The sequence below is a fragment of the Ctenopharyngodon idella genome, chromosome 2 (genome assembly GCF_019924925.1).
Source record: "Ctenopharyngodon idella isolate HZGC_01 chromosome 2, HZGC01, whole genome shotgun sequence".
Lineage (NCBI taxonomy): Eukaryota > Metazoa > Chordata > Actinopteri > Cypriniformes > Xenocyprididae > Ctenopharyngodon > Ctenopharyngodon idella.
This window is the reverse complement of record NC_067221.1, coordinates 9,726,558-9,738,677: the sequence shown is the minus strand read 5'-3', so window position 1 is coordinate 9,738,677 and position 12,120 is coordinate 9,726,558. Positions and strand designations below refer to the sequence as shown.

The 12,120-nt window shown below is 37.8% G+C and overlaps 2 protein-coding genes across 5 annotated transcripts in view; both read right to left on the bottom strand.

Moving 5' to 3' along the window:
* bfsp2 (beaded filament structural protein 2, phakinin) overlaps positions 1-12,120 on the bottom strand; it is a 45,707-nt gene that overhangs the window by 2,055 nt on the left and 31,532 nt on the right. The window lies entirely within an intron of this gene.
* The window catches only part of nrbp2a (nuclear receptor binding protein 2a), a 33,715-nt gene that overhangs the window by 13,402 nt on the left and 8,193 nt on the right, over positions 1-12,120 (bottom strand). The window contains exons 1-2 of one of the 4 annotated variants that reach the window (XM_051881959.1): positions 7,928-7,948; positions 7,578-7,610 (exon numbers count right to left, since the gene is read on the bottom strand). The exons of 2 other annotated variants lie outside the window; for them this stretch is intronic. In XM_051881959.1, the coding sequence (XP_051737919.1) occupies positions 7,578-7,610; positions 7,928-7,933 (39 nt within the window). In that variant the 5' untranslated portion in view covers positions 7,934-7,948. Of the gene's footprint in view, positions 1-7,577; positions 7,611-7,927; positions 7,949-12,120 lie in introns of those variants that run through there. One more of the 4 variants, XM_051881939.1, reaches the window with a different exon arrangement.

Genomic DNA, 12,120 nt, shown 5'->3' with positions numbered 1-12,120 from the left:
GGAGATGTTCTGACTCAGTCGTATAGCCATCACAAGTTGGCCCTTGTCAAACTTGCTCAAATCCTTACGCTCGCCCATTTTTCCTGCTCCTAACACATCAACTTTGAGGACAAAATGTTCACTTGCTGCCTAATATATCCCACCCACTAACAGGTGCCGTGATGAAGAGATAATCAGTGTTATTCACTTCACCTGTCAGTGGTCATAATGTTATGCCTGATCGGTTAGGATTTATCAAATTATGGTCTATTAGCCATGGCGCTTTTTAAAACCGATGCAATTTATATGCATATGGGTTGTTGACATGAGGTCTTTAGCATGCCCTAAAACTATTGTAATGTTCTAAGACAATTTAATTTAGGAGCATTTTATTCAGAACCAGTACCAAAAAAACAACAACAACAAAAAACGGAATGGAACAACATCAACATTAAGTGACCAAGTTAAGTCTGATTCCCAAACACATGGCTCTTATAAGTCGGTTCTTTTAAGTGAATCAAAAACATACAGTGAAACTAGTGTAATCCGATTCCCAAATGAATGATTCTTATGAACATGTTCTTTTAAGTAACTCAAAAACATACACTGCGACCAGTGTAAACCGATTCCAGGACAAATGACGCTTATTTGTAATCCGATTACTGAACGAATAACTTATGAGCCAGTTCTTTTCATCAGTCAATAAATCAAACTTACAGCACAGACAAAAAAAATCTAGTGGAATGCATCAAACTACCCACAAATAAACCACTGTCAAAATGTAGTTGTGGTGTTAAGTTCTGGGTTTCTGGTCTGTCTTGTGTGAAGTTCATAAAGAATGTTTTGAGAATCAGTTGTTTCAAACTTTAAATATCATATAACAGTGCCCAAACACTGTGCCCAAAAAAACAAAACAAAAAAAAAAACAGCTGATATCATCTCACGCTCAGTGTTTTGAAATCCTTTCAGACATGACCCCGCATAACAGCTTTCCCCACAAAAACAAACATTACAATCTTCATTTCCTGCCCTTTCATCCCCTAACCTGCGTCTGTCACCGATATGCTTCCAGTGGTATTGCCTCTTCCTGCATAATGTATGAAATCTAATAAGTTGTGCTACTGTGGAACTACTTTCATCTCTGGAAACCTAACCGTGAATGCTCAATTTTCTCTTCTACATCCTATTAAACATCTCTGAGGATTAACAGAGAGAAAATGTGAATGGCTCTGCATGCATACCTGGATGAATCAGAGCTTTATATCCAGGTACAGCTTTTCAACTATACAATTATCATCATGAATGGTACTTCAATTCAGCATACTAACCCCAGATGCATATTGGGTCCCCTAGACAGGACTAAACTTCTTGTCTGAGTACAAAGAAGAGCCTCAATCTACCTTTTTGATGGAGAAAGGAGACTGGTTTTAACTGACATACAGGAGACACTCATGTCTGCGCTCTGCTGTAATTTTGGAACAAAATGGTTTGTGTAACACTCTTAGCTGGAGAGAGACCCATTCCAGATGTGAAAACAAGCAATCCTTGTTAGCTAAAGTGCTAGTGTCACTCAAGGCTACCAAACAGCCTGAGGGCACCCTACTCAGGGGTCTGGGGGTGGAGATGAACACATTACATGACATGACATGAAAGAGATACAAACGTGCTGCTCTGCATTTTTGTGGTAAAGCCCTCTTTAAGAATCGAGGAGTTGCCTGAGCAGAAATGCTGGTATTCCATCTGTCACTCACCGCCTTACTATTTAAATGGAAAACAAGGCACTTCGATCTGCAGAGTGTTTGTTGCAAGCAATTAGAAAGCTAACGAGCTAACAGAAACAATTATAAATGGCCTAATTTTTGACAGACACCAAATAGACAGTCTTAAGAACCATTGCATTAGCATACAATATATGTTAAATACATTTAAAAAATTTAACAGATGTACAGTACTATTTAAATAAATTCTTTTTTACAACACACTATATTGCCAAAAGTATTGGGACACCCCTCCAAATCATTGAATTCAGGTGTTCCAATCACTTCCATGGCCACAGGTGTATAAAATCAAGCACCTAGGCATGCAGACTGCTTCTACAAACATTTGTGAAAGAATGGGTCACCCTGAGGAGCTCAGTGAATTCAAGCGTGGTACCGTGATAGGTTGCCACCTGTGCAATAAGTCCTTTCGTGAAAGTTCCTTACTACTAAATATTCCACGGTCAACTGTTAGTGGGATCATAACAAAGTGGAAGCAGTTGGGAACAACAGCAACTTAGCCACGAAGTGGTAGGCCACGTAAAAATCACAGAGTGGGGTCAGCGCATGCTGAGGCGCACAGTGCGCAGAAGTCGCCAACTTTCTGCAGAGTCAATAGCTACAGACTATTCAAACTTCACGTGGCCTTCAGATTAGCTCAAGAACAGTGCGTAGAGAGCTTCATGGAATGGGTTTCCATGGACAAGCGGCTGCATCCAAGCCTTACATCACCAAGTGCAATGCAAAGCGTCAGATGCAGTGGTGTAAAGCACACCGCCACTGGACTCTAGAGCAGGGGAGACGTGTTCTCTGGAGTGAAGAATCATGCTTCTCTGTCTGGCAATCCGATGGATGAGTCTGGGTTTGGTGGTTGCCAGGAGGACGGTACTTGCCTGACTGCATTGTGCCAAGCGTAAAGTTTGGTGGAGGGGGATTGTGGTGTGGGGTTGTTTTTCAGGGGTTGGGCTTGGCCCCTTAGTTCAAGTGAAAGGAACTCTTAATGCTTCAGCATACCAAGACATTTTGGACAATTTCATGCTCCCAACTTTGTGGGAACAGTTTGGGGATGGCCCCTTCCTGTTCCAACATGACTGCGCACCAGTGCACAAAGCAAGGTCCATAAAGACATGGATGAGCGAGTTTGGTGTGGAGGAACTTGACTGGCCTGCACAGAGTCCTGACCTCAACCCGATAGAACACCTTTGGGATGAATTAGAGCGGAGACTGCGAGCCAGGCCTTCTCGCCAACATCACTGCCTGACCTCACAAATGGACTTCTAGAAAAATGGACAAAAATTCCCATAAACACACTCTTAAACCTTGTGGAAAGCCTTCCCAGAAGAGTTGAAGCTGTTATAGCTGCAAAGGGTGGGCCAACTCCATGTTAAACCCTATGGATTAAGAATGGGATGTCATTAAAGTTAATGTGTACGTAAAGGCAGGTGTCCAAAAACTTTTGACTTATATATAGAAAATTAGGCAGCAAAACTGTTTTCAACATTGATAATAAATTATGTGATATAATTTGTAGACTGGAGTAATGATGCTAAAAATTTAGCTTTGCCAATAAAAGGAATAAATCACATTAAAACAGTTATTTTATTTTAGACTGTAATATTTCATAATATATATGTTTTTGCTGTATTTTTGATCAAATAAATGCAGCCTTGGTAAGCATATAAGAGACTTCCTTAAGGGTTAGTTCACCCCAAAATGAAAGTTCTGTCATTAATTACTCACCCTCATGTTGATCCAAAAACCATAAGACTTTTGTTCATCTTCGGAACACAAATCTTTTTGATTAAATCTGACAGCATGCTGTCCTTCCATAGACTGCCTTTGCAACTTGATCTCTGACGCTTTGACCCTGTTGTTAATGTTAGAAGTGTCCCTGTATAATTTACAGCATTGGCAGCCAAGAGAGAATTACTTTCATATGCAAGCAAAGAGACATTATAACTGTAATATACTTAACTGAATCAGAGTCAAATCAAATTGACTCAAGAGCAGTCGATTAATTAACCCAGTTGTTTAATCGCCCAATTAATTAACACAATTATTTAAAGTTTACCAATGTGCAATGTAGAGCTGCACGATTAATTGTTAAAAGATCTCAATTCAAACACCCACATGATCTTATTCCTAAATGGCGAAGATTCGGCAATGTCTATTAAATCTTTGATAAGTCTGATCACAGCGAACATTCAAATATGTGTTCGTGCTGCTGCTGACACACAGAGAGCAGTTGTCATATATAGACCTTCATCAGGTTAGCCGCCGTATTAAATTTAACACGGTTGAAAACGAGGCTGTGAGGGATAAACTTTCAGTCTTTACAATGGCACGCACTGTATAAAGGTCCTAGATCAAGTAATTTTCACAACTCAACTTTTAAAACTGTTTCATGGAGTTTTTGTCTACTGAAAGAAAAAAAAAAAGACTTTTCAGAACCAGCTGAACAGTTGGTATGTTGTTAAACAACAGTACAAATCCATTGAATGCACTGTATTCTATCCCTCACAGCCTCGTTTTCATTCCTGTCAAAAATTAAATATGGCACTACCCTGACTAAGGTATATGGGTATGAAACAGCTTCATAAACAGTCTTTTCATCCACACTGTATCATTATTTCTGTTACAATAATTCAAATTATCACAGAAGTACTGGGATAAAAGTTTATAGTTCGAATATAAACACTGATATCTACGGTATTGATCAAAATAGAGTAAAATCACTTTTTGAAAGGAACCTGAAATTGTATCAATTACATTATTACACCAGTAGTTGGTGACAAGTGACTATTAAAAAATGTATTTGTCCTGAAGAAGGAAGCTTTTTGTGGTGCAAGTATGTGATATTATATCACAGATTCATGAAATTGATTTTCCAATGGACTCAGAAGTGTGTTTATTTTTACCAACTCTAACCTCCCACATAGTTAAGATATTAAGCTTACTGAAATGTTGTTGATAAGACCTAAAAGAGCCCTGCTGTCAGAGGTTTGCAGCTGTGTACCTTTAGAGAAAATCACATATTCAATGAGAGGTGAATTATTTTATAAAATCTGGAAACCCTTTTTGAATTATATAAAAACAGTGTCACATGATTTGATTTGATGGAGTTGATTTTCTGCTTTATATTGTATTTCCCTTTTCTCTTTTTTTGTATGTGTGTTTTTTCTTTGTGTCTTGTCTGACATTCGTTGGTATTATTATATTTAAAAAAATAAATAAAAAAATAAAAAAATTGTCCTTGAATCATTCAAGGGGTTCGTCCAGTAATGAAACAAGTAAAGTCTTTATGAGTGACTCATTGAATCATTCATCAAACTGATTTAAAAAAAAAAATAATTTAAATGAATTAAATATTTTTAAACACACTGCATCAATTACATTTTGTCAGAACCTCTAGTAAATTACATGTTATTTTGAATCGTGATCTCTATTTTAAACCAAAAAATGTATCCAATTGTGCAGATATTGCAAGGATTAATTGCTAACCCAGGGTAAAATATGAACAGCAAAAAAAACAAGGGTCATGTTAATCTAGTTATTGGGAATTAGAAATTGTCAAAATGGAATGAATCACAAAGACAAGACAAGCAACAAAGCCGCTGATTGTCAGGCACCTAGACGCTCTGAGCTGAGCATGTTTTATCAGTTTGACCATTCCTGAGATTCACACACTTGGCAGTCATTTAAAGGAAGTACTCAACATGATAATCCGATGAGTAAAGTGTCACACTCATCAAGCTTTCACGACATCCTCTACCAGCTTAAGCTGTATTGTGCAACTTCTCCCAAAGAAAGAGTGCTGACAGAGGCGTCGTATTTTCAGCCCCTGCCTCAGGGTGTCCCTCTCCCAAAGCGCTCAACCTTTTATCCTACGCTCACATATGATATAAAAGAGTTGGCAAAATCAGCAGTAAGTGATGAATAGCACTGCTTTCGGGTAAACAGAGCAAAGTAGGTGTGTTTGTGAAAGTAGGAGGATAAAATGTAAGTCAGGAATTTAAGGAGTCTAAGGCCTGGGACACACTAGACGATTTTGAAATCTTAACAGATTTTAAAACTGTGGAAGACCACAGACATAATGACAGTTTCAACTGATTTTTAGCATTATAATCCTCTGAAGGCACACATTAGATGCTTCGACCGGACTGCGAGACCACACACCTGTTGACTGCAGGAACGATTTCACAGTGAGACTTGATCTCACGGAGACTCGCGAGATCAAACGTGACTTGAGAAGAAAAACAAGTGGACGACAATCGACGTTATTATCAGCTGGCTCTCTGTTCACTGCCATTATAAAGCTCGGATGCGTCAGGATATTTATTAATATCTCTCTGATTGTGTTCATCTGAAAGAAGAAAGTCATATACACATAGGATGGCTTGAGGGTTAGTAAAGCTTGGGGTAATTTTCATTTAAAAGTGAACTAATCCTTTAAATAATCGTAACGACACCACACAATGGAGGATTTTTTTGGACAAAAAATTGTTTGCAACAAGCCTCGAATTGGGCCGTGCACCCCAATCGTTCAGGGGTGCAAATCGGGCTTAAAATCTTCAAGTGTGTGGCCAGCCTAAGGGGCTGTTTACACGACACAGTTGTCAACTAAACGCAAAACTTTATATACATAAATGAATGTGTATGTGCGCTGGCGCATAGTCTTTCTTCACAAAGTGATATCGCCAACTACTTGTCTGGCATGCATATTACAGCATTTTAGTCGTTTTCGTGTATCCGTGTGAATTGGGATTGTTTTAATAACATTGTCTTCTGTACAAAGAAAAAAACTGTTTTTAGTGAATCATTGTTGTGTAAAAGTAACCTAAGGCAGGTCTACAGTTGCACTCTTGTGTAAATATGTGCTCATTTGCTGTTTGTGATCTGCAGAACGGTATTGTTCTGTACATCAGGATTCAGAAGCCCAAATTCAGGCCAGTGGTGCCTAATGCAACACTTCATTACATAAACCTGAACATTTTAAAAGCCACATCAGGACAAATGCACCACTGGGTTTGAACATGGCACATTTGAGGATCTGTCACAGCCGGCTTGCAGGATCGAAGTCTGCAGCATTAACGGAGTTGAGAGCTCTGAGGGGTTAATGTGAAAAGCAATCAATGCTGATGGACTTAGGGATCATGAACAAAGAATGGTGCAATATGTAGCGAACGACATGAAATGACTTCGTAAAAAGAGAAGTAGAGAGAAGGACAATGAGAGGAAAATAAACAAAGAGCATTATAGAATAAAAGCATGATGTGATGTCCACACAAAACTGTGTTAGTCACCGCACTCACGACACATGAATGCCCTGCATTGTGATGCTGGAGATGTAGGAAGCCATGGTGTGAACGGACTGAAAGCTTTGTCTTTTTTTCCAGTGGTTCTTTTTCTTCCCTTTTCTACTAGCTTTCACTTTCTGTCGCAAAGTTCTGAAAACCGGTATTTTCCAATGGTGTGCCAAGAGAAGAACACCTGCAGCAACCAAACCAAAACTATCCAGCTTTGATAAGATAAACAAGTTATTTCCACCCACTTTTCGGTTGGTTGAAGGATCAGCCTAAATGCAACAATCACAATTATTATACACAATCTTGTCTTAAAACAAATTAAACTCATGAATTAATCCAGCCCTGCTGACAAGTGAATGGAGAACCAAACAAAGTTCTCCTAGATTACAAGAGTGACACATGAATATGGGAAGCTGCATATAGGAGTGTCTTGTCTTTACTTGTGACATTGTGAAAACAATTTCAAATACTAAACCCATTCCACTCCTTAAATACTCCACTCAAAAAAATTTAAATTCTGGCATCATTTACTCACCTTCATGTCATTCCAAACCAGTGTGACTTTCTTCTGTGGAACATAAAAGAAGATGTTTTTAGAAATGTGTCAGTATTTATTTTGTCCATACAATGGAAGTCAGTGGGCTCCAACGTTGCCTGGATCCCAACATTATTCAAAATATCTTCTTTTGTGTTCAACAGAAGAATTTTAAAAAAATGCATCCAGGTTTGGAATGACGAGATTTGGATTACACCAAGATTATGCCATTAAAGTTCTGGGGTTTCATATAATGTCTCATGATAGCAATACGTATTAGTATGTGAATGACTACGGGACTTAAAGGCTTAGTTCACACAAAAAAGAAAATTCTGTCATTAATTACTCACCCTCATGTCGTTCCACACCCATAAGACCTTCCTTCATCTTCAGAACCACTGATTCAAAACAAAAGATTCGTAAGCTAGATATTGTTGAATAAAGTAAAAAAAATGTTGTTGTTTTTTTGGCACAGAAAAAGTATACTCGTCGCTTCATAACATTAAGGTTGAACCACTGTAGTCACATGAACTGTTTTAAATACATCTTTAGTAGCTTTCTGGGCATTGAAAGTGTTAACTGTCTTGCTTGCAATGCAGGCCTCACTGAGTCATCGGATTTTATCAAAAATATCTTAATTTGTGTTCTGAAGATGAAAGAAGGTCTTATGGGTGTGGAACAACATGAGGGTGAGTAATTAATGACAGAATTTTCATTTTTGGGTGAACTAACACTTTAACATGTGATCTGTCTAGCTCACACAATGGTACAGCGTAATCCACAATCAAAATTACCATCTGCTTCATGCCTGTTCCTTAGAAACACATAATACTTGTTGAAATATCAGGGGCGGATAAACTTCTAAAGAAGCTATATATTTATCACAAATCAATATTTTACAGAAATGCATTCTATACATTTGAATTTAAATAATTCAGATTGATTTGCTAATGAATCATCAGACTAATTTGTGAATCTGTTTGTCCGATTCACTGAAAATAACTCACAAATTAAAAATGATGGCCTTCTTTATACATGGTCAATATCTAGCTGATGAAATTTTTTAGAGCAGAATAAAACAAGAAAATGTTCATTTTCTACATTTTTCCCCATGACTTAAGATTTTATTAATTTATATTCCCAAGGCCTGGAAAACACAATTTGATATTTGCAAGCTTTCCAGGACCATGGGAACTGTGTAAGTAAATCATTTGGGAAATCATACATTATGGATGATTTTAGCCATTATTTAACCCTCACCAGTGGAAATAAAGCTGAAAGCTGGATGGAATTTCAGTTATACCTTGTATCTGACAGTTCTGGTCTAGTTACTGCTAGTCAGTCACATGAGATTCATTTGGAAGCGTGAGCGAGCTGAAATACTCAAGCTGTCATCAAAAGCTCATTCTGCAGACTCACACATGACACTAATAAGTTCGAACAACCTATCGCTGTCATCTAGCATCTCTGAATTCATATCCATGAATAGATGCATTGTCTCAACTGATTGAAGAAGCACGGCAGATTACTCTTACATTTAATCAGTCCAACTCCCAACGGAAAGAGTGAATCTTACGCTAATTGCAGTTGAAGGTGGTAAAAAACACAGTTCTGCATCTGAAACAGACAGATGGAATTGAAATTGTGTGAATGTTATTCAGTTTTACATTGAATTCGCAAAAGATGAAACTTCAAATGTGATGCAGAAAACCTAAGTGGTTTAGAAATACAATAATATCTCAGAAGTCTTTGTGACATTTATAGACAGTGCTTCTTGGCCATACAATGAAAGTCATTGGGGTCAAATCAATGCTGTTTGAATCCAAACATCTTCAAAATGATCTTTTGTGTTCCACAGAAAAAAATAAAGTTGTACAGGTTTGGAACAACATGAGTGAATGATGAAAATTTTTACTTTTTAGGTGAACTATCAGTCAACTTCAACCAAAAGAAGCTATGGTTCAGCTAAAAGTTTCATTGTCCATTCCAAATTAAAACTGTATTAAATACAATTCAAATGTAATGTACGCACTACGCACTTACAAAACAAATCTCTAAAACAGGAGATCCTTTTAACATTGTGTCACAGGAAACCAGCCAGTCTTCTGGGACTTTGAGAGTGGCTGGCACAATCTTCTAGAGCCCAGTGCCAAACACAAATCAGAAAGGGTCTATGAAAACCATATTGATAATATAGTGTGTCGAAGAAAGATGAGCAGTGGTCAGAATAAACGGCCAACATAATTGTTTTCCTAGAAACTGGACAAATTCTCATGCAGTAAGAGCAAGGGAGATAGAGAAATACCATATGAATGGCTTAATGCAGTGAGACAGATGGTGCACGTTGGTTTTGCTTTACACTGGCCATTAGCCAAGGCACACTCTCTCGTTCTCTCTCTCTCTCTCTCTCTCTCTCACACACACACACACACACACACACACACCAATTAGTCTTCTGTTCCTCTCCACTGGGTTAATTATTGTAAATGCATTACCACCACCTTTCAATGGGTTAGAGGGTCCATTACCTGTGAGTGTCTGAAATTGACAGTACAAATATACCAGGAGTGTGTGGCATAAGCAAAATCTTATATTATGGTATGACTGTTTTTTTTTTTTTTTACAGTAATATCTCAATATACACGACCATTCAAAAGCTTGGGATCGGAACGATTTTTATAATGTTTTTTATGCTCACCAACGCTGTATTTGTTTGATCAAAAACACAGTAAAAACAGTATACAAATAAATGAATGATAACTTTGGGATATATAAAATCAGCTTAATAACTTTGAACAGTAATGCATTATAAATATGCCTGGATGAATCACGTATGTTCCCTGACAGTGGCGGTGTAACTGCACAGTAGAATTCTGTATTAATGAGCCACATTGTGATGTTGCTCGTCAACCATAACCACTTACAAACACGTGTTCATGCCAGACATCCGTGGTTGCCCCCATTATAATCAGCAAACCTGTCGGCAGTGGCTATTTACACTAAGCCTAAACTGTTTACATTGCTCCAGTAAACAGCAAAAAAATAGCATCTTAGTAAATATTGTAAAAGTGCAAATAGTAAATGATACTATTTACTTGAAGTGTAAATAGACATGATATTCTATTTGTACTTATGTTAAATTGTCTGAGCAATAGTGGGCAAAGTTAGTGAAAATAGCCTTTACCAACCAAACTAAATAGCATTTCGCCTTGGCTGAATCTGATAAACAGGTATAGCAGAATCTCTACCCTCTCTATCATTACACATCAATAATGTCATAACACCCTGCCCTACTAGAAGAAATAAAATCTAAACGTCAATGGATGATCTGTGAAAAAGCAATTCTGTGAATCGTAATAACAAATAACAATTGCTTTAGTTTGAAAGTTTGCAGGAAAGAAAGTGGCCAACACCCTTAGTTTTCTCATTTCCACATCTGTAATCCTGATAGACACAGGAACATTCTGTCTGCTCGCCTGAAACATGGCGAATCTCTTAAAGACAGAAAAGTGAGTGAACTCTGAGCTATTTTAAGGCAATCTTTTTCCTCTAGCCTCACTATGAGGGCCTCCAGTAAAAAGGTTCTTTCCTTTCTGGGAAATGACAAGACTTCATAACCATCTGTGAAAAATGCAAACTAGCCACTTGCTTATTCACCTTTAAGACCTCAAGCAGGTATACTTTGCATTTTTCACAAATGCTTGTGGAATCTTTTGTCATTGTGAGAACTGAATTAAAAAGGCAGGCTGAATGCAAAACTAACTTTACCTTAAAGGGTTAGTTCACTCAAAAATGAAAATTCTGTCATTAATTACTCACCTTCATGTCGTTCCACACCCGCAAAACCTTCGTTCATCTTCAGAACACAAATTAAGATATTCCTGATGAAATCCGAGAGGTTTCTGATCCCCAAGAGAAAGCAACGTATTACCACATTCAAGGTCCAGAAAGGTACTAAAGACATCGTTAAAATAGTTCATGTGACTACAGTGGTTCAACCTTATTTTTATGACGCGACGAGAATACATTTGTGCGCAAAAACTCGTTATTGGCCGGCTTCTGAGTCAGCATCACAAGTATGCGTAGTGCTGCTCATGTGTACAGCGTCGACGTTCTGATATAAAACCTGGAAGCGCTGCACTGTCTCTACAATGTAAACAGCGTAGGAGAATGACAGGGAAGAAAAGAAATTGTTGAATAAAGTCGTTATTTTTGTTTTGTTTTTGCGCACAAAAAGTATTCTCGTCGCTTCATAACATTAAGGTTGAACCAATGTAGACACGTGAACTATTTTAACGATGTCTTTACTACCTTTCTGGACCTTGAATGTGGTAATTATGTTGCTTTCTCTTGGGGATCAGAAACCTCTCAGATTTAGATATCAAAAATATCTTAATTTGTGTTCTGAAGATGAACGAAGGTATTACAGGTTTGGAACGACATGAGGGTGAGTAATTAATGACAGAAATTTCATTTTTGGGTGAACTAACCCTTTAAGCAACAACTGCCTGACATGAAAATAAGGGCCAACAGCCCCTGAATT